The sequence below is a fragment of the Schistocerca piceifrons genome, chromosome X (genome assembly GCF_021461385.2).
Source record: "Schistocerca piceifrons isolate TAMUIC-IGC-003096 chromosome X, iqSchPice1.1, whole genome shotgun sequence".
Lineage (NCBI taxonomy): Eukaryota > Metazoa > Arthropoda > Insecta > Orthoptera > Acrididae > Schistocerca > Schistocerca piceifrons.
Window position 1 is genome coordinate 229,481,780 of NC_060149.1, and position 23,849 is coordinate 229,505,628.

The window sequence follows — 23,849 nt, forward strand, 5'->3', positions numbered from 1 at the left end:
TGGTTCTGAACTTTATCATGTGAGTCTTAGATATGTTTAGATTCAACCCATTTAGCTGAAACCAAGTTTCTAAGGTACTGAGGGTACTGATCACAGATTTGGGATCTTTAACTAAGACAGAAGTATCATCTGCGAACAGAACTGATGGGGAACTGATATTTAATGGTAAGTCATTAACGTAAAAGAGAAATAGGACTGGGCCTAATATGGATCCTTGTGGAACACCCTGAGATATTTTTTTCCAGTCAGAAAAATAATATGTGCCATTTGAAGAAATGCTAACTCTTTGCTTTCTGTTGGATAAGTAGGAGTTAAGCCATTGTAGTGCACTGCCGCTAATGCCATACTTTACAAGTTTGTAAACAAGCAATGCATGGTTTACGGAATCAAATGCCTTTGTGAGGTCACAGAAAATTCCTGCCACCTTATTTCTCTTGTCTAACGATGTGCTTATTTTCTCAATGAAACTTTTTACTGCATTGATGGTGTTTTTACCCTGCTGAAAACCAAATTTATTGTTTAGAATAACAGAATATTTTGCAATGAAGTTTTGGATTTGTGCAACAGCAAGTTTTTCAAATATTTTAGATAGGACTGGGAGAACGGAGATAGGATGATAATTTCCCATGATCTCTCTTGATCCCTTCTTGAAGAGTGGTTTGACTTCAGCATATTTCAGTACCTCTGGGAAACAGCCCTCTTCAAAACACTGATTTATTGTCTTTGCAATTCTATTGTGTACCACTTTAATAACTTTGGTGGGTATTCCATCCCAACCTGCAGATTTTTTGTTTCTTAATGTTAGAATAGCATTTTCCACATCCTCCACAGAAACTTTTGAGAATTTCATAAAGTTTTCAGAGTTTTTGCCTAGGCCAAAGGGATTTACTTTGTTGTGATAATCTCTTACATCTACATTAGACTTTGCTACATTTATAAAAAAAATTCATTAAAGTACTCTGGCATTTGAGCTGGATTTACAATAGTATTTCCTTCAATGTCAACTTTTGAAATTTCTTGGTTACAGGCTTTAACACCTAACACAGATTTAATGACAGACCACACAGCCTTTGTCTTATTTTTATGATTTAAACTTAGCCTGTTATTTGCCAGTTGTTTTGCTGCCTTGACAACTCTTTTAAATATAGTTTTATAGAGTCTAACATATTTAATGAAAGCAATATCTTCATTACATTTTAGTTCTCTGTGCAGTTGCCTGTGAACTGTCAGAACCTTTTGAGATGAGAACAGGGGTCCGACAAGGGGATGGTCTCTCACCAGTGTTGTTTAACTGTGCACTCGAAAAGGTTGTGAGGCAATGGAATGCAAGAATGAGAGGGGAATAAGACTTGGAACAAAAAACAAAGGAATCACAATTAAGTGTTTGGCATTTGTTGACGTCATGGCGCTGCTTTCGGAAACATGGGAGGAAGCTAAAGAACAAATCGCCAAGTTACAAGAGCAGGCAGGGAAGATAGGACTTAAGATTTCTTACGAAAAAATGAAGATTATGACGAATATAATGGTTACTCCTAAGAGAATTAAAGTGGGGGCTCAAAAAATAGAGTTGATTAGGAGTTTCAAGTACCTAGGGGAATGGACTAAATGGAACAACCTTGAAGGGAAAGCAATAGAAGCAAGAAGGAATAAAATGGAACTAGCTTTCTCGAAAACCAAAAACACATACAATAAGAAAGCCCTCTCTTGGAAAATCAAAATAAGGCATTATAGCACAGTAATTAAGCTGGAAGCACTCTATGCAGCAGAGACACTAGTCATAGGAAGGAAAGGGCAAATGGAGAAATTGGAAATCAAGGAGATGAAAATTTTGATAAAGACCATGGGTCCCAAATTCTGAAATAACAAACAAGTGTTCTATAGAAACAAAGCCCTGTATGCAAAGTCGGATAGACTCTCAAAAACCATGAGGAAAAGGAGGATTGATTTCTATGGACACATACTCTGAATGAATCCCAACAGACTAATTAAACAAATCTTTGACTTCTTTTACAAAAAAAAGTACTAAACCCAATTGGTTTAAGGAAGTGGAAAAGGATTTGAGACAACTCCAGATTACCGAAGACATGTTAAAGAATGGTACAGCCAAGACCGTGACCAAAGTCAAAACTAAGAGGTTCCAAGTTAAGATCAACACCAGGAAACCGATTCAGATATCAGAGGAGGAAAGAAAGAAGAGATCAGATAGAATGAAGAACTATTGGGAGAAAAAGAGAGCACAAGCATCAAAGAAGTGATTGATCTGATGTACCCCAAAGATGGGTGATTTGAAGTGAAAAAGAAAAAAGACTAATAAATTTCATAGAAGAAATTCCTTAATACGCAACATGGATTCCAAAAATCTAAATCTACTGAGATGGCTATTTTTGCATTCCTAAATGAAGCCTTAAGCACAACAGACAGCAAAGAGCATATTTCAGCATATTTTTAGACCCCTCTAAATCATTTGATGTCATCAATCACAACATGTTGCTTAAGAAACGTGAATCTGTCAGTACTAGTGGCCCAGCCTATGAATGGACAAAACCATGTCTCCAAAACAGAGAGCAATTAGTTGAGCTTGCTATCCAAGAAGGGAACAAGATAAAGTCCGACTGCTCAGAAAAGCAGAGCATTAGGTACGGTGTACCACAACGCTCCATTCTAGGACCAACTCTGTTTCTACTCTTTGTGAATGACTTGGAACCAACCAATCCATGCCATAACTACATAAAATTCACAGATGACAGAAATTTGATAATAAAAGGAAGGACCAGAGAAGAATTACTGCATGAGATTAAAAAGTGTACCACCCACAATACAGACTGGTTTTCTTGAAACAGTTTAGTAATAATTACAGAAGAAAAACAGTTACTATACACTTACACACAGTGCAAAATAAATGTCCACCAACACCAGACATAGAGTTGTTTACCAGGACTCTTGAAAATGTAAGTTCTACAAAATTTCTTCGAATATGGAACAAGAAGACCTAAGATGGGTTCAACATGCAAAATACATTACAAATAAATTGAATAAGATTTGTTATACTATCAAAATTCTTTCTGGTTGCACATCAAAAGAGACACTAAAAATGTACATTTTGCCCAGGCAGAATCCTTATTGTGATATAGCATAATCTTTTGGAGAAATACATCTGCAAGCAGAAGTTGTTTTATATTCCAAAAGAGAATTGTAAGAGCCACAGAAAATGCTGCTTCAAGAAGCTCACGTAAGCCCTCATTTAGGAAACTTAACACCCTTCCGCTACTGTTTCTGTATATCTTAAAAGTGATACTATTTCTTAGGCAATTCTTAGAAAACAGCAACAATCTTGTATCAATTAACCAGACTACCCATCTGCATAACTCAAGGAGAAAGTAGGATATACATGTTCAACATGCATACACAACACTGAAACAGAATGGACCACAACAAACACAAAACAGACTCTACAATAAGCTAATTAATAATATTAAAACAATAAAAGACACTTCAAAATTTAAAACTGCTGTCCATAAATATTTATTGCAAAAGTGTTGTTATAGTATAGATGAATATCTTGAAACATAAAAATCTGTTGCCAAATATTAAAAAAAGAATGACTGAAATGTTAATCAAAAGATTTACGTAAAAAAACCTGATTGAATTATCTGTGTTAAATATCACGTATGAAAGCCGAATTTTCAGCTGTGATAATATTAAGTCTAAATCAATGTAAATATACTTGTATGATTTAAAAAGGTGTATTGCAAATCACAATGACTTGTCCAATATCATATTGTATACTTTGTACAACAAATGATTAAAATGACCAATAAAAAATGAAATTAAATGTCTCTGCATTGGGAAGTTAATTTTATAAATACTTTCCTTGAGATTGTTACTGAAAGTCAATGTAAATTTTGGTGGGAATTAGATTGTTATAACTTTCATGTATGGCTACATGCTGGCCACTTAGATGAATGTCCGGGAGTTCTGTCTGCCCCATGACTCCTCCTACTTACCACAAGTGTGTGTGTGTCTGTGCGTGGCTGGCCGTGGTGGCCGAGCGCTTCTAGGCACTGCAGTCTGGAACTGCGCGACCTCTACAGTCGCAGGTTCGAATCTTGCCTCGGGCATGGATGTGTATGATGTTCTTAGGTTAGTTAGATTTAAGTAGTTCTAAGTTCTAGGGGACTGATGATCTCAGCTGTTAAGTCCCATAGTGCTCAGAGCCATTTGAACCATTTGTCTGTGTGTGTGTGAGAGAGAGAGGGAGGGAGAGGGAGAGAGAGAGGGAGAGAGAGAGAGAGAGAGAGAGAGAGAGAGAGAGAGAGTGAGAGAGAGGGGAGGGTGGGGGGGAGGAGGAGGGAGGGAGGGAGGGAGAGGGAGGGAGGGAGGGGGGGGAGAGAGAGAGAGAGAGAGAGAGAGAGAGAGAGAGAGAGAGAGAGAGAGAGAATCGGGGGGGGGGGGGGGGGGTGAGGGGGGGGGGGGGGAGAAGAGAATGACATTCAATTGAAGTATTACTTCTATGCTTCTATTTGTTTGGAAACATAAATATTATGATGTTATTTATTCTGAGAACTTTTTTCCTTGTGGATTGCCAGATGATGAACAAAATATTCTAGTAAAGCACTCGCTTATTGCACAGTACCTTTAAATATACAAAATTTCATATTTTCCACACAAAAGCAGAGATTCGCAGAGTCAAATACCTCACACAGATAATATGAAAAAAAAGCTGAATTGGTAATTCCTTGGACTTCAATGACTTCTTGACCTCTGCATATTACATACATATATTCATCTTCAATTCCTGAATCTCCTTTTCTTTGGCACAAACTGTAAATTCTATGCTTGATGACTGTCAGAATATCTAGTGGATACTTGTAGATGAAAGCCTGAAATTTGTTGCCTGTGACAGATCAAAATAGGCATGCAAATATTGCTGTGCAAAACTAACAATGAATCATGTATTAACATAAATACAAGTGCCTTTTTACAGTCCAAATTTGCCTTTCTTGTGAGGTTTTGTACCTGTAAATCATTCATCTTGTCACACTTTCTCTTCACTGAGAAATAATACTATGCATATTTCAGTGATATAAGTAGTGTTGCACTGTTTTGTGATTATTAAACATCAGATGAGCTATTTGTGTCTGCAAATGATGTTCACCACTGGATAATTAAACTTTTGCGTTTGCTGTAGATTGTCTTCTGGTAATAAATGCCATGAAGCACAGCAAAAATTAAAAGGCTGAAACGCAGTACATTCTCGCTAGTATATTGCACATGTGCCCCACCCACTCACTCTCTCTCTCTCTCTCTCTCTCTCTCTCTCTCTGCAGTAGCTACATCATTTTATTCACAGAGAAGATAAAATATAGGTCTCATAATATGTATGGGTTTCTGCAAAGCATGAACAAATTTTACATCAACGTAAATAGGTAGACAATGAAATGTTAAATCAGGGCAATTTTTTGATAATTTCACACACAATATGCAATGACAAACTTGCATTACAAACATGAACACCACCAGCAATACTATGCTACATACCTAGGTAACACACGTTTCAAATTACTAATAAAAATTACTGAAAAATCCCCACAGCAGTGGCCAACTTACCATGTCTTGCTTCCAGTAAGGAAATATGATTTAGTAGCCACTGAGTACTTTGCTCTCGTTTGTAATCCAGCTATATCACTTCCATGGTCTGGTTCAGTCAGGCCAAAGCAACCAATAAGCTCACCTTTTGCTAAAGAATGGAGAAACAGACTTGTACAGGCAGTTACTCACGTATGTTAGAATGTGTAAATTAATTCTGAATATTTTGTTTTTAGTTTTTTTTTTCACTCCATGTGTTATTAACTGTAATAGACACAGTCATGAAAAAGTCTTCTTGTTAGCCAAGTTCTGTCACTAAAATCTAGAATCTAAGCTTTTCACAACCATCTAAACAATGAAAGTCATGAGGAAAATGGACTGTTAAGGTTTACGGATTACACCATCTACAACAAGGTGGAGGATACAAAGCTTTTGAAATGCAGAAGACGAGGCAGGCAGTTTGAATGTCCATGGAAATAATGCTAACAGCTGAAAGATGGGGTAACACCCAACCATCAATCTCCACTCAAACCAAACATGCAAGAATGAAACTTACCTGGGCACCAGTCCATATGCCATATCTTTTAAAACTGTTTTCACACAGTCCAGCATGCCTCTCAATGTGCAGTATCCACTTCCACACTGTGTTAAGCAAATAACCTGGGTTTCAGTTGAAGTTACTGTTTTAAGTTTGAATTTCTGGCAATTCTTCTGCTACAGAGTTCCAGTATAAAACATTCTGACACAGAATTTTGGTTCAAAAAAAATCTTTATTTGTGCCCATTTTCCATGTTGATCTACACGCAAAATTTCTTTTAATTATAAGTGGCATACATATTCCATGTATGGAACTGTTTAGATAGTCTGGCTGGTATGCTGTTGCATACAGTTTCTCAGATTCTTCAATTATAACAAAGCTTTTCCTTCAATTTTGTACACAAATGCTGTTTAATTTATCAGGCACCAGAAATATATATAATTCAAGCCCACAAAAACTATATTGATTAGACTGCCACAAGTACGGCTAAACATGGAGTGGAAAATGTACACGACATACAAAAGATGTACATGGACACTTCTGCAGGAACAGATCACAATTCAAACTCAGAGAAATCAAGATCCTAGCCAACACAACTTCAGCGTAGATCTCCATAACAGAAAGAAGCATAATAAATTCAAACTTGTGACAATAAACTCAACTGGAGCTGACATTCGTTACTGGGTACAGCATGGAGGTGGGCACAGGACACAGTACAGGCATGTCAGACTGAATTACAACAGTTTCAGTGTAAGAAAATGAAGGTACAGGTTAATGCATCAGAAGCTGCAAGGTCTTTTGAGATGGTGCACAAGATCAGTTAGGAGAAAGATGGGCATTACATTGTGTCCTTTTATGAATCTTGAAAGTCATACCACATTCACTTTCTCAAATGCTAAAGTAGATGACAGATCAACTGGTAAAGTTGCAGGCGCAACTTTTTCAAACAAACCATCTGGCAATTGCCTTAAGTAATTTGCAAATACCATGAAAACCAAAAATCTGAATGGGTAGGAGGAGATTTTATACCCAACCTCCTTAGTGTTACTCCAGTCTCTTAACCACTGTCTCACCTTCTTCAGTGCTTCCAGAAGAACAGTAATGGGATCAGTGCTCATCTTACTGTCAGTTCTTTATTCCTTGTCCAAAAATGGATGTGCTGCTGTCCTCTGGCTACTGTACAAGGAAACACCCAAAGTGGTGGCTGGGAAGGCAAAGCTAGTTCTCCCACCCTTCATGTTTCTTTTGTTCAGTAGGTGCCAATGGGGAGCATTTCACATAGTATGTGATTCTAAATGCACACTGTTGTCACAATGACATTTCTACCACAATCTCCAGCTAGGTAGCATCATAAGAAGCAAAGGATACTGAACAGATATCCGTCATCGGTTTGTGTAAACATACTGTTCCTGGTTCATGTTGTCATGGCTTTATCATTTTGTTTCAAGACACACAGTATCAAATGAAGAGTCATATACACTGTCTACAAATTTCTTTGTGACCTTAGAGATAATCCCAGAAGAGATGAAATCCTGCCATTACCACAGGTTGGGCAAAAAGCTATGCGTTAGTACACTTTGAATAGTGCAGTAACACGTGCAGCTCCATGGGGATAACAAATCTATGGTGAAGAAAGGTAGTTTCAGTCTCTGAAAAAAGGTATTAGTCAAAGTACAACAGCCAATTACTTGTGCAATTTCCAGAACAAACTTGTTCAGTACGTTGATTTACAGTGCTAAGATCATGGTGAATAACTGACATATCAACTGGCAGTAAACATCCTCAACAATTGGATTACCTAAATTATCTTAGATTTTCTACTCACTGAAAGCCTCACAGCCATTTCACCAAACCCTCTTGGAAGAAAGGAAGAGAGATTAGAGTTTAATATCCTATCGACAGTGTGGTCGGTAGAGATTGAGCACAAGCTCAGATCACAAAAGGATGGGGAGGAAATCAGCCATGCCCTTTTTCATAGGAACCATCTCAGCATTTGCCTGAAGTCATTTAGAGGAATCACAGAAAACCTAAATTTGGAGGCATGGGCATGGATTTTAACTGTCATTGTCCAAAATTTGAGTACAGCATGCTAAACACTGTACCACCTCACTCGGTGCCACTCTTGGAGAGGATTTGATACATTAAAATATCTAAAATGAGCTGTCAACACAGACTACCAACACACTATTTTAGACCAGCTGACTCATCATCTCCAGTCACCAGAAAAGAATTAGAGTTGGGATGGACAACAGTTAAAATGCCTGTGTATTATTAGAAGAAAAGACCACTGGTTTCTAGAAAAGAAAAAGACTAGAACAACTTGAAAGTTTAAATCTCAATGCCAAAAGAGAAATCTATCTCAAGCCCTGGTTCTACTCATTAAAGTTAAAAAGATACATTTCAAATAGATGTAAAATACATGTTGCAGCAAAGAAACTGAAATAAAGAGCAAGCGGTGGCAACAGAAAGCAAAGGGACTACAAGAGTTATCTGATGCGAGAGGCCTATGATAGTCACAATGTTTACGAAAGATAATCACAGCATCTGGCTCAATTATTGAGGCACATATCTGGTCTTCATCACAGGTAAAACCTTTGCTCAATATTATTGAACACACTTGAGACTGTCTTGACGAAAACAGTCCTGGAATCTCAGTGTGGCTTTAATTTCTCAAGAGACATCAATGTCAGAAGAATCCTCTTGGAACAATGCACCTCTGTAAAGGACATGGAAAACAGAATCTGTACTACCCATGCAGCCTTTGGACACATCTGCCATTGGGTCTTCTCAAGAATGATCTAGGAATAAGCAATAAACTGATAGAGTAGCAAGTATTTATTGTTTCATTCCTGCAATATGGACATGAAAACTGGACTCCTCATTGCTGTTGCATCATAAAACTGGAGCAGGTACACATGTCTGAACAATCACAAATTTTTTGAAGATGGATAGTTGGCTCAGCACAGAGCATCAGAAATGACTATGTAGTTAATACCATAATGTAACAATCAGAAATAATGATACAGGGGCATCATACATCATGCAGACCACATGAGAGTACAGCAAATGACTGTAAGAATGGCATTACATTGTGTCCTTTTATGAATCTTGAAGTCATACCACATTCACTTTCTCAAATGCTAAAGTAGATGACAGATCAACTGGTAAACTAGGTTTTGCCCTTTTGCGTGTGTATAAAAAACAACCAGTTAAAATGTGACATATTACAATCTGTACACCACAGGCACCATGCATTACAGGAGGAATACATGTGTTAGGAGACAGTACTGAATCTAGATGCACATCAAAAGGATTTTATTCCACCCCAGTGGCTGCAAGGACTTACGCAATGGCCAGGTTGCAGCTTGTTGTCCCTCACGTCCAGTCACTCTTTCTTCCTATGTCTCAACAGTAATATCAATGGTTATAGGGGAATGTTACATTGTGTCTCAGCAGATGTTAAGCAGGCATCCTTGGATGTAGCGCACACTACTTCATTGCCTCCTGTTCACTAGTACCTGGGAAGAATATCATCTCTTCCCCTAGATGTTGTGAAGAAACGAGGACACTCTGCATATTCTGCACTGGTTTCTCTGCTGTGCACCGGCACTGAACGGCTTGCAGTGTACTGAGGAAATCATAGTAATTTTATAGCTAACACACATCTCATCTGGTCCAAAGCATTGTGAGATGTCACATCATAGTGTAGTGGTTATCATAATAAGCAGGTGTTTTCTCACAAGCCACAGGTAATGCCCAAATATGACTTCGAGAAGGTTTGTCTAATAATGCAGTGCCATTAAACTCACACTACTTCTTATACTCACAATACCTCTTATATTCAATACTTACATTGAGGAAGCTATAGACAAGTTCATGAAACTACTGTGGTGGGGATTAAAGTTAATGGGCAGAAGATAGAAAGATAAACATGCTGTGTTACACAGATTACAGTGCCGTAGTCACAGAAATGAAAGAATATATAGACAAGTTCCTCTGAACTACGGAAATAATTTTCTGTAATCTGTATAGTATGAGAATAAACAAGAGAAAGACTAAAGTGATGGTGTGCAGCAGGATCACCAGGGATGGTAGAAGCTGGAAAGAAACTGGGAGCAGAATGCAGCAGGCTAAAACTGCATTAAATTTGAAAAATAACATCAGTCTGAAAACAAATAAATGGATCATGAACAATTTGTTTGGAATGCAGCCCTATACAGGTGTGAAACTTGGACACTAGGAAAACAAGAAAAAAGATGGCTACAAGCCCAGGAGACTTAGTGCTACAGAAGGATAATGAAGATCAGCTGTAGAGGTATAAATACTAATGAAGGGATGCTGAGAAGAGTACAGGAAACCAGATCCCTCTAGAGGTGCATGCAAACAAGAAGAGACAAACTCATAGGCCACATTTTAAGACACAATAACATCATTTAAATAACAACAGAAGGAGATGTTGAGGGGAGGGATTGCTGGGAATGACCAAGGACATCACAAATGCAGCACATTATGAATGACGGGATGTGCTACATACGCAGAAATGAAGAGGCAATGAAACAGACGGGGGTATGGCATACTGCTGCCAACCAACCTCAGGATTGAACACTAAAGAAAAGACCCACTGAGTGGATCATATTATGACTACATCCATCAAATGGCTGGTGCATCTACTCCTCAGTTTTTAGGTCACTTCTGAAGACTTCCCATTTCATCATTACCTTATTAAAGTTATGCTACAACATGTAACCATAGTAGGCAAAATTTCACAACATTCACAGATCTACAATGCCACCAGCAAAAACTTCTAACATCAAAATTTTTTGCTGCTCTTAAAGTAATGAAGCCCACAGCACTATGCCAAGATTTCATTAATACATGCATCACAATACTGAAGTGTGCTTTACACTACTATTCTATTCATAATTCTCAGATTTGTCCACTTATTGCCTTTGATCTCACCACCAAACACATATGCCTTTGATCTCCCCAACAAACACATATTGCCAAAAACTGGCACACAAAACCAACTCTCGGACTGTTCAAAGACAACATGTCTACTGTCCATCTTAAATCAGTGACCACTACATTTCATTACATAAATACTATTATTACTAATAACATGTGACAATAAAATACCTTTCAACATTGACATATACAACAACCTTAACAACATTCATAGAATACTCTAGCAATAGCAAACAAAAACTTAATTATAAATAGACTACTGCAACATATAATACAGGCAACTTCAACACAACAATATAAAAATAAATGTGCATTACTCAATAATTGACTTGGAATTAATGAATTTTGTAACAAAAGTGTGCATGACTGTACACTCTTACAGCAGATATAAACACATTTTGGTGTGTTTTGCACTATTAACAATATGTAACTGGCCATGTTATTTGACTGAATTGGAAGAATACATCTCTGGCTAATGTCAATATTAGACATCTCTGGCACTACAGCCAAATGGTCAGTCTTGGGTGTTAAGTGTGTCAGAAGAATTCTAAAGGTACATGTTAATGTAAATGCGTGTTACTAGGCCTCCCGTCGGGTAGACCGTTTGCTGCGTCTTTCGATTTGACGCCACTTCGGCGACTTGCTCGTCGATGGGCATGAAATGGTGATGATTAGGACAACACAACACCCAGTAGCTGAGTGGAGAAAATCTCCGACCCAGCCAGGAATCGAACCCGGGCCCTTAGGATTGACATTCCGTCACACTGACCACTAAGCTACTGGGGGCGGACAGAGAACAACTTATTCAAAATAAAAGGAAACGTACTGAGTCAAGTGTGTGCAAGCACCCCCCCCCCCCCCCCACCCACACACACACCCTCACATTCATACCACATCACATCATATAAAGACCAAAGAGGAGAATTATTCTGGAATAGATACAGGAAGCACTCAAACCTGTTGCATGCAAACATCATTCTGTACGAGTTGCAAATATAATCGACCCATATGTGTGGGTACATTATAAGATGAAAGTAAATGATTACTGTATGAATAGAATTTAATACATATGGGTTTTATATCATTTCAGAATTTATCATTGACCTGTTATCTGCAAATTAGCTTTTTCACATAATTACTGTCTATTGACTTATATTTTAAAAGAATGTGCGTAATTTCTGATTTTTTTTTTTTTTTTTTTTTTTTTTTGCAAAGTGATAAATATTCAGTAAACTATCATGTACAAACACAACATTGATGTAATAAGCATTCCTGTCACGTATTCAAACAAATAAATATTGTAGATAAATAAATATACTTGCAAATCTGATAATATGCATTTTGTGCTTGTCTATCTATTTACTGTTAATAATGTTTAAGTTATAAGGAAAGTGATCAAACATATTTAAAGCTGTTGGCAACAATTCTACTATATTTTTCTCAAATAAAATTTACACTTAATGAACAAACAAAACATAGCTTACCCAACTTTGGAAGAAACTTGTCCTTTTGTTGTTGTGTACCAAAATCATGAATTGGACCCATAACTAGGGAAGACTGCACACTCATGGCAGATCGATAACCACTATCAATCCGTTCCACCTCACGGCACATCAGTCCACTAGCTACATTGGAAATACCAGCACATCCATACCCCTGAATGGTAGCACCCAGAATTCCTAGTTCACCAAATTCTTTCATAATCTCTCTGTCAAATACTGGAATGAAATTATGATCAAATTGTTGTAGTGACTTTCATTACAAGGTGGATCAGTTTCTGTAAACTAAATAAATTTATACAGTTAATCAAATTAATCTAGTACTTATCTACTCACAAATTCTTTCACTTTTACAAAACCTGTATTTACTGTACTTCTACACATCTAATACTTTTGGTACTTTTCTACAGCACAACATTTGCAGTGGAAAAGAATCATACCTCAGGCAACCAAATCAAATGTAAAATTAATTAAATGTATGGTGTTTCTCACTTTATGCAGCAGCTATGTTGTTAATAGAATGACATTAGATTTGGTATGGAAGTGGTCATGCGTCCAATATAATTGCATCACTGTACGTCTGTACCTATACTCTGAGAATAACAATTAATTGTATTTGAAAAGTACTTTTTATTGACCCATATATTAGGGTCATTTCTTGTTCCATTCGTTGATGGTGGTTGTGTCATGTTATTAGACTAGCTTTATATTCACTTTTTCTGTAGGTATATAGGGCATGCAGAAATTCTCCATGTTGTTGTTGTGGTCGTCAGTCCTGAGACTGGTTTGATGCAGCTCTCCATGCCACTCTATCCTGTGCAAGCTTCTTCATCTCTCAGTACCTACTGCAGCCTACATCCTTCTGAATCTGCTTAGTGTATTCATCTCTTGGTCTCCCTCTATGATTTTTACCCTCCACTCTGCCCTCCAGTACCAAATTGGTGATCCCTTGATGCCTCAGAACATGTCCTACCAACCGATCCCTTCTTCTAGTCAAGTTGTGCCACAAACTCCTCTTCTCCCCAATCATATTCAATACCTCCTCATTAGTTGTGTGATCTAACCATCTAATCTTCAGCATTCTTCTGTAGCACTACATTTTGAAAGCTTCTATTCTCTTCGTGTCTAAACTATTTATTGTCTATGTTTCACTTCCATACATGGCTACACTCTATATAAATACTTTCAGAAATGACTTCCTGACACTTAAATCAATACTCAATGTTCACAAATTTCTCTTCTTCAGAAACGCTTTCCTTCCCATTGCCAGTCTATATTTTACATCCTCTCTACTTCAACCATCATCAGTTATATTGCTCCCCAAATAGCAAAACTCCTTTACTACTTTAAGTGTCTCATTTCCTAATCAATACCTGTTTTCAGAAATTTTGTTGCATTTTTTATGTTTGTTACAAATTTGTTTTTTCTGCAGAAAAACTTAAGCTGGTTCTACTGGCTATTTATTCAAAAAGATTAATTTGTTTTACAGCATATGTCACATTACCAGAGAGTATAGCAAAGTCTTCTGCAAATGGAAGACAGTTTATTCCAATATTTTTGTTTTGTCTCCCAATCTTACTGGTGAAATCTTACATTCATTCAACTTTTCATTCCAATTCTCACTGTTTTCTTCTAAAAAACAATTAAAAAGAACTGGGTACAGGCCATCATCTAGCTATATACTTCTGTTTATTTTAACAGAACTATGTATGTCTCCCAAAACTTCACTTTAGATATTGAGCCTTTAAGTGTTACACAAATTACATTTGCTAGTTTAGACTTTACACCTAATTATTGGATAATTTTATTCATAGCTTCTCTGTCAACAGAATCAAAAGCCTTCCTGAAATCAAGAAGCATTACCACAACATTTTTTGTATTGCATAATCTGTGACAAATGACTGACTTCAGATTAAATATTCGTTCAGAATATGATCTGCCCTTCCTAAAACCACCTTGATATTCAACTAAAAGTCTAGCCTGTGTCATTTCTACACTGTTTAGTATGATCTTGAAAAATATTTTATATCAACCAGCAGCAAAGGACCTCTGCTATTGTTAACATCTTGTTTACTGCCTTTCTTATGTTGTCAATTTATCAAGGCTATCTTTCACTATCTTGGCCTTTTTTTGTTTTTCAGATTTCTTCAAAGATTAATTGCAGCTCATTTTTTTTATTTTTGGTACAGACAATTTGAAAAATTCATCTGTAATAGCGTCTTTGCCACTAGTTTTATTGTTTTCTAAGGTCCTAATTAATTTTTCATTTTCTTTGATACTCAGAGGAAAATCATGTAGACTTTTCTGAGTGTTTGAGAATTCCAGCTTATGGATTGCTTTCAGACAGTTAAGAAGCTCATCAAAATATTTTGCAAGTATTTTCCAATTTTCAGTGTTGCTCAAGCCAAGTTCACAATTTTCATTTATGAAACAGACACCTGGGGTTTGGTATTCTACAAATATTTTATAATACTCTGAATGCATATTAGTCATGTCCTGAATACAGTTTATCAATAAGAAATTGCATAAGAGTTCTTGAAATGATCCTGTTTCTGCCACTGCCATGTAAGAGATCTGGACTTAAGCTCAGAGTAACACTCTATGGATATATAATATTGAAGAGTAAAGAAAGGAACAGATGGGAGATACATTTTTGTGGGCAACATTTGGTCTGGTTTATCTCCTGTATCCTATTCAGCTTGGTAAACAGTGCAATGGCTAGTGCTGGCATGGCTTTCCAATTTACATAACCATACCAACCTCTCTGTCCACATGAACAGTCCCATCTTAAAAGGAAATTCCCAGGAGAGAGTACAACTTATTATGAACATTTGATCAAAGAAGTGAGAGTATACCTTCATTTCTATGAGCAAGAGTAATACGAGGTGCCAGCTTCTCACTGCAGTAAGCTCGGACAGTGTCTCGTATGCTGATTTCATCTTTTGTAAGCTGTGACTCAAGGTTCAGTGGATCTTCCCAGGAAAAATTACCTGTAAATTAAAAATATACGGTCTAAATAAATTGTTTTACAAATGTTAATTGCAGCTACATGTCACCTCCAATTTCATGTTGAAATGCTTCCATTTTTAAATCACTATTCAACATATTGCAAATAAAAGAGAAATCTATAATTATGTATGCATCACATAAGGTAGTGATGAAATGTGTGACTCAAGGAAAATGACCACGAAATATTTAAGATATTGCCACCACCCTTTCCAGTGTCGGACCAAAAATTAGTCATGATCCAGCTATAGCAAGACTGGAACAACATTTCATCTCACATCAAGTATCGGATGATGCTGGGTGCAAAGCTTTCCTCATCACTAATGTAGGGCCAGAGATATTTAAATCAATCCAGAGGTGTCCAGAACTTGAACCAGTGACTCTTTCCTATTCTGAAATTAAGAATAAATTAGGATCACATTTCAAGTCACAATTCCTTGTTACTGCAGCCAGGTATAATTTGTGTTTTTATTTTTAACAAACTGAATCAAGATTATAAAGAGTCGATAGCACAACTACATGGTTTAATCAGAGATTGTAAATTTCAGTGTGAAAGTTACAAAAAAATGTGTGGAAAGCCTTATACAGATTCTCGAATTAGAGATTTGCTAATCAAACACTGGAAAATGCAGAAAGGAATTTAACAATATTATGGAAAGGATAGTTGCTACTGTGCGCCACACACACACACACACACACACACACACACACACACACACACACACACACACGAGACTGCAGTCTCTGGCAGCGGAAGCCGTATGGCTTAGTATATCAGTGTCCAAGAAGTCGTCTGCCAGTGGGGTAGGAAGACAAAACTTTAGTGACCCTGCAAGAAGCAAATCCAAGAGCCAGCACTGAAAATGCCTGAGACAGAAGTAAATGGGCAAACACATGCAATCAATTTTTGTGTTGTCACAAATCTGTTTAGTCATGATTCATGAACTGGAAATGTTGATCATCTCGTTATGTTTTATGTTTATGAATTTGTATATTTTTGTCTTCTTCCATGGGCTTAAATGGCCTGTTTATGGGCAATAAATGATGATGATGATGATGATGATGATGATGATGAATGATGAGGTTTTAACTGTAACACTTAGCGTTAATTAAGTGCTGCTAAAATTTCAAATTGAGACAGGCTGATCAATTTCAATAATTAAGGTACAGGTGTACCAGAAATTAGGGTCATCAAAATTAACAAAATTTTGGACTTCATTGTTTAGTTACAGCAGCCAGCACATCCCGGTCAAAGGTCAATTTACAATGTACATTGCAAATAAGCAATTTACCAAACAGGCAAGATTCATAGTTGTCAGGTCACTTAATGCTACAAATTTGCTGGGCTTTCATCTCTTCAATACACTAGGCTTCACAATTCATGAAAGAGTGAATCACATTTATACTGACATTTCGACAAAAAGGTTACAAAAACTATTGCAGAAATATCATTATATTTTTTTCAGAAGCAACAAGTAGCATTAAAAATTACAAGGCACACACCATGTTGAAGCCAAACAGTGTCCAAATTTTGCAAAGCATGCAATTTCCCTTTTGTAAAAGAATAAAGTTAAAAAGGAGCTTGACCACCTGGAACAAAATGGTATCATAGAATCCATAACCAATGGTCAATGCTGCCACTTTTACTACTCAAACGGTATCTGAAGTAAGTGATCGTTCAACACAAAAAGTAGTCTACTTTGCTTATTTTCATTCGCTTGTGTCATACGGTATTACATTTTGGGGTAACTCTTCCCATTCTCAAAGGATATTTTTGGCTTGGAAATGGGCAGTTCAGTCAATAAGTGGTGTACATTCACGAACCCCTTGTCGACCCCTCTTCACTAGTCTGGGTATTCTGACATTGGCCTCTCAATATATATATTCTTTACTGTCATTTCTTGTTAACAATATCACCTTATTCCCAAGAATTAGAAGCTTTCACTCAGTTAATACTAGACAGAAATCCAATCTGCATTTGGATCAAACTTCCTTGACACTTGTGCATAAAAGGTGTGCAGTATACTGCTGCATCCATTTTCAATTAGCTACCACAGGAGTTCAAACATCTTAGCAGTAATCCACACGCTTTCAAATTGACACTGAAGAGCTTCCTCATGTGTCACTCCTTCTATTCTGTCGAGGAGTTCCTTGAAAAATTAAGCTGCTTCCTATGTTATATTGTTGACTGCATTTACTTAAACTTATGTCTTGTTCTTTTTTGGGTTTGTATGTATTTTATTTTATCTGTTATTACTTTGATGTTGTAATTTCATGTCAGCATGGTGTTGCATTGTGCTTTAAAAACCACATAAGACCACAATGTGCTCAAATACGTACAGGAAGAACTCCTTGGCTGGTCTCTTTTTAAGGATCTGATGATTTCCATGCAGCCAGCCATGTGGAAGACTTACAGATACAGCCAACAGCTGCCTCCAGCTTTGTCTCCAGCAGTGGGGCCAGCTGCAGCTAACCCATGAGATATCCCTGAATGTGGACATCTTGCTTCGACTCACAGACAAATGTATGGAAATGGACATGGTAGGATAGCTTTGCTGACCAACCCCTCACCGAGGTTTCAGGCATGGTTCTTCCCGGTACTGCAGAAAAATGGGAACAGGAGCAACATTTGTGCACCCACCATATTCACATGTCAGGAAGTGAGGAAGCATCAAGCTTATGAAGCCAGCTTCATCAACTCCTCCCCCCCCCCTCCACACCAATCATTCCTCACCCCTCACCCCTCACTCCTCCTCCCCCCCCCCCCCCCCCCCAAGGGGAAGGATACTGTGTATATAGCCATACGGCAGATAGCAATATCACAAAAGGGTGCTACCAAGCACACACATTTCATGTCAGGAGCCTCAAAAGCAGCAAGCAGTCACCACCTAGCTGACACTCACATGTTGTTGTTGTGGTCTTCAGTCCTGAGACTGGTTTGATGCAGCTCTCCATGCTACTCTATCCTGTGCAAGCTTTTTCATCTCCCAGTACCTACTGCAACCTACATCCTTCTGAACCTGCTTAGTGTATTCATCTCTTGGTCTCCCTCTACGATTTTTACCCTCCACGCTGCACGACACTCACATATTGGAACTAATTTATACTTCTACTACAGGTCCTTCAAAGCATCAGATCCATCTGTTGTTAGTGATATCAGTCATCACTGAGAGTGCTCTCATCAGGCAGTACTTTCTGCTTTCACCAAAGAGATTGTAGATGCAAGATTATTCTGCCAGCCACCTTGGCTTTTAGGAACTAGACTTGCTTTAGTGGACATAAGATTGCACTTCCCATTAAGTTGCTGCATATATCTACACCTACAGTATTCCCTTATGATTCTTCCTATAGCACAAAGAACATTTTTTTTAGCTGTTTCAGAATGGTCTGATCGCCCTACCAAGTCATATTGTAACTCACCCGCAGCTCGTGGTCTATTGGGTAGCATTGCTGCTTCTGGATCATGAGGTACTGGGTTCAATTCCCAGGCAGGTTGGGGATTTTCTCTAACTAGGGATTGGGTGTTTGTGTTGTCATCATCATTTCATCATCATTATTTGTGACAGTGGCTACATTGGACTGTGTAAAAATTGGGACTTTGTACAGGCACTGATCACGGCATAGTTGAGCGCCCCACAAACCAAACATCATCACATTGTAACTCAGGAGATGCTTAGCCAGGTTGAGAGTGGTGCTTTGGAATGCTTTTCAATTCATTCACTTTAATTTTAAATGTCATTTGACTCCTACATATGCTACAGGCACTTGATAATGAGGCTTCATCCCTGAATCTAGTTCTGACTACAGAAATTAAGTGTAGCTGTAGAAGAGTTTTCCTAGTTTGTGTGTGTCTCAGGGACAAACCAGTTATTAGCAAAACTGCTCCTACATCAAATCTGACAGTGGGAAAATTGCACTACCACACTAATGTTCACGTGACATGTACATGGCACAGACAAACTGTGATTCATCATTCCAAAAGATGCTCTTCCAATGTTGTATAGTATCCTGCCACAAATTTTGCACTTCTGTAAATGCTAGTGAACTTCCAGTATTGTGATCCCTGAATTAGGTGCCATAGCTTTCTCATGAATGCAACCCCTAAAATCTCTTGACAATTGCTAAGAGTACTGGCATTACTCTCCGATCAAAAGTTCCAAGTCACCAAGATTGATGTTTTATAACTCCCTGTTATTTCCATTTTATCACTCCAAAACTCATTGTTGAATGCCATTTCTGAAATTCTCCCAAAATGTCAAAAGTAGAAAGACTGAATCCATGGGCACCAATAGTCATGCATTTTGAGCCACAATTGCTTCTTCTTGAGTACCCATTTGACTGCTGTGGCTAGTATAAATTCTTTTAACGCTGATGTAGCATACATAGATTCATTGCAAGTTTGTTTGGGTCTTGCAATCTCTCCAGTTACTTTCCGGGGCATGTGTTTGGTTATTAATGGCAACCTAAGTATATGATAAAGTTTAGGTGTGTGCACAAGTATAAAGTGTAGAAACTTAATTGTAATTAAGACGCTTGATAAAAAAATTTAGTATATAGTGCCTGAGACACTTGCAGGAAATTTCACAGAAAACTGACTAATCACAAAGCATTGGTTTTTCAGCACCTTTTTTATTCACATGCTAAACAAGATCTTTGCTGTTGTCTTATGGCTATTAAGTCTGAGATGATCAGTATGGTTATTCAAGGAGGATTTTCCTCATGGCAGAGACAGACGTTAAAGAATGCTGCAGCTCTTCTTAAACAACTGCTGCCTCTTGTCTCATGGTTTCAACATTCATAGCAAACAGGAGCTTTTGCATAGCTTCTGTTTACTATCTGCTGTATTAAGGATGCAAGGTTGTGGTGTTTTTCCATGACTGGTACAGCTACATCATTCATAAATCTGTCAAACTTCTCTCAACCTACTCTTTTCTGGTGCTTTGCTTCGATATGTTGGTACCAAATGATCAAGCTTTCTGTTCTGGCAATATCCTCCACAAGGAGTGATTAACTCTCACATCCTGCTTTATCTTTTATCAGATAAGACACTTAATCTTCTTCCATCATATTCAGATTCATTGTGTGGAATAGCTCCAAAATACTTTTTGCATACAATTGTACATTCATTTGAAGATATTGCTCCCAATGGTCCAGATGTTTTTCTGTCAAGCAGACTTCCTGCTGACTCTCATCAAAAGAATTCTTAAATTTAACTTCAAATTTCTCCCAGCTCTTGAGCTTATCTTCATTGTTCCTGAACCAATAATGTGCTCCACTGTCCATGTCAGAATATGAAATGGTAAGTCACATCATACTAGCCCTCCTGTATACGGAAAACACAGATAAATAATTTATGTGTAACTGGCTCATCAGTATTAATGTACTCATTGGTCTCTTGCTTGGGGGAGCAATGCCCAGTTATCATTCAAGTTTCTCACCATGAAAGTGATAGCTTTTTGATAGCCACAGTGGTGCTGATGGTCTGAATAACCCAGAAGTTACACCAAACTATGTCATATTGATACCAGAATCATATACAGAATAGAGGTGCAGGATCATCAACAATACTTAACAACAACTTGTGTGTGTGTGTGTGTGTGTGTGTGTGTGTGTGTGTGTGTGTTTTCTAATAGAGACTCAACCCTACAATCCTCAAATCACCATTCTGTACTATTTCCACTGTGCCAACCACTGCCTGTAAGCTACCTTACCATAAATGGCTCATGTCTCGCCTGACCAGTGCCAAAAATGCCCACACCCCCAACCGCTCCCTCCTTCCCCCAAAATGCTTGGCCACCTGGAGGCCCTACTTCTGTCACTTTCATATCTGACCAAGCACTAGATATACCACAAATCTAGATAAAATTGGTGGTGATGAGCAGGTGCGTTCCCACTGTAAATTTGAGTGTCAGTGACTCTAGTATCTAATTCGATGTTTCCTCCTTTGATACTTTTTTTTGCAGTGGTCTGAAAATGCTCCTTTCAGTGGGATGGGAAACATACTGTTTTTGATACTACAATTGGTACGATATGATACATAATTTGTTTAACCATAAGCTTTTTTGCATTTTTGCGTACTGTGCTGGGAAGATCATTCCAACCACTCAAGTGGTTTTAACCTGACGTATTATTTTGCTTATATATTGTTCTTTTACTTCCTCAGATTCAAAGCGCTTATCTGTGTAGCAATGTACTGAGTTGGTAAGTGGGTCTGTGTCTGGAATTTTAGTGTCAGTTGCGGAAATAAAATGTTTTCTATGAATTTTACGGTGCTTTGGCCTTACCTTCATGTCTGATATTTATTGCCTTCCCATTTGTGATAGTATGTGTTTTGTGGCATTTGTTAATGAGGTTCCAGGAAGTACAGCTTACGTTTGGTAGTTTGCTATCAATTCACTGCGAACTTGTTTCCTACGGTTTAGGACTTCCGAATTGAAACTCTCCTTTGCAGTCATATATTTTTCTTTGAAAATGTATGCCCTAGATGACTTTTACAGTACACAGAGGTCATGGATATTCTGTATGAGCTTGACTAATCTGCTTGGTAGTTTCAACCTCTCTCTTTTTTCACACTGATTATGAATTGTTTTTGTTTTAATTCGACAACAAGAATTAAAATATCTCAACAGAACTGAACAGAATTCATTTTATTTATTATTTGATCCTTCTAACTGGTAGACAATGTCCCAGTTCTATCAAGCTAGTATATGTTTTAGTGTGATTATGTTCATAGTGGTTAGGCTTCGTTTCTGTTGAAGCATTTTTGCAATTCCTGGAACCTCCATAGTTAAGTAATCAACTTTCTGATAGTAATGATCAGTGTAGTGGAATTATAGGTTACTGAACTTAATACTATCTTCATCATATTTGCTAATTATTATGTAATGTGTCCCACTGGAGGATAAATCTGTTACTCCAGTGTCTGAAATAACTACATTTGGGTGATTATATGAATTTAACATATTCAATAATTTTAAATGACAACAAGAATAGAATAAATGTTGCATATGATTGGTATTACTCAACACACAATATTTTATCATAAAGTTTCAACTTTGTTAGTATAATTCATCATTATGGTGTTTAGCATGAGTACAATGCTAGCTTCTTTATTTATGAACAAACCTTATTTGGGTTTGTTTGTAAAAAGCTTTTCTGCTACCAGTCATGATTTTTCTTTATTTATATTTTTGTACATGATGAGTTTCAGGAAATGATTCCTATTTCCCCACCTTTTTTATATTTTTGTTGTAAATGGTCTATGTGTGACATAATGTTTATACTATTTCTTTCTTTAAAAATTGTTATAACATATTAGTTTAGCGTGGAAAGTAGTCAAGGTGACTCAAAATCATGTCTGTATAACATAAGAAAGATTTATTCTTGGTGGAGATGGCCTTCAGGCAATAGAGAAGAAGACAGTCGAGAAGACAACTAGAGTCAAGTGGGAATAGACATTTTCTGAGTAGTGCACTCAAGGGAGTGATTTAGGACACTTTTACGTGAGTTCTTGAAGAAGGCGGACATGCCTGTGGTACACTGCGATATTCGGTTGTATTGGTGATTGATTGTGGGTGGTGAACAGCCACTACAAGACTAACTTCAGCAGCAACTCTAACTTTCACAAGGTCTGAATGTACTCCAGTGTAGAACTTTCAACTTTTCTGCTTGCATTTTGGAGCTGAGAATGAACAGACAGAGTGTGAGTTCCTACTTGTTATCCCTCATATATTAATGTGTACATAATTATGCTGAACTTAGAATTATTTTGAGCTGGTGAATATTTTGTGCACTGTGATCACAAACTGGAATTAGGTTTTCATGTCTTGGATGACTATTTAGCTTGCAAAAATTTACTGCATTTAATAAGGTTATTTTATGTCTTTATTGTACTTTGTTATTAAAGGACCATTTCTATTTATTTGAGATTTACCTTCTTGAATAAACATTATGCACCTAATTCTCTGATGTCGGACTACATCAATTACATACATTAGAACAGAACCCTTTTTCTTAATTATTCATTTATCTTTAATTTATTACTTCTGTTTCATTAATTTGCAATTCTAGCCAATGCATAGACTATTCAACTGTAGGATCACATCTACAAGTCATAGCTGCTGGGCATGAAAGCAGATGTGTGGAGCGACCCTACGATATCATTGAGCTGTGTATAGCCAAATAACCTTAGGTATGAGTAACCACAGGTAAAATCACAACTGATTTGCTCATATAGGATGCTGGTTACAAAACCA

At 37.4% G+C, this 23,849-nt stretch overlaps 1 protein-coding gene across 1 annotated transcript in view; it reads right to left on the reverse strand.

Moving 5' to 3' along the window:
- The window catches only part of LOC124721632 (glutaryl-CoA dehydrogenase, mitochondrial-like), a 160,329-nt gene that overhangs the window by 70,259 nt on the left and 66,221 nt on the right, over positions 1 to 23,849 (reverse strand). The window contains exons 3-5 of the mRNA XM_047246692.1: positions 15,444 to 15,578; positions 12,574 to 12,807; positions 5,608 to 5,737 (exon numbers count right to left, since the gene is read on the reverse strand). Of these exons, the coding sequence (XP_047102648.1) occupies positions 5,608 to 5,737; positions 12,574 to 12,807; positions 15,444 to 15,578 (499 nt within the window). The remainder of the gene's footprint in view (positions 1 to 5,607; positions 5,738 to 12,573; positions 12,808 to 15,443; positions 15,579 to 23,849) is intronic.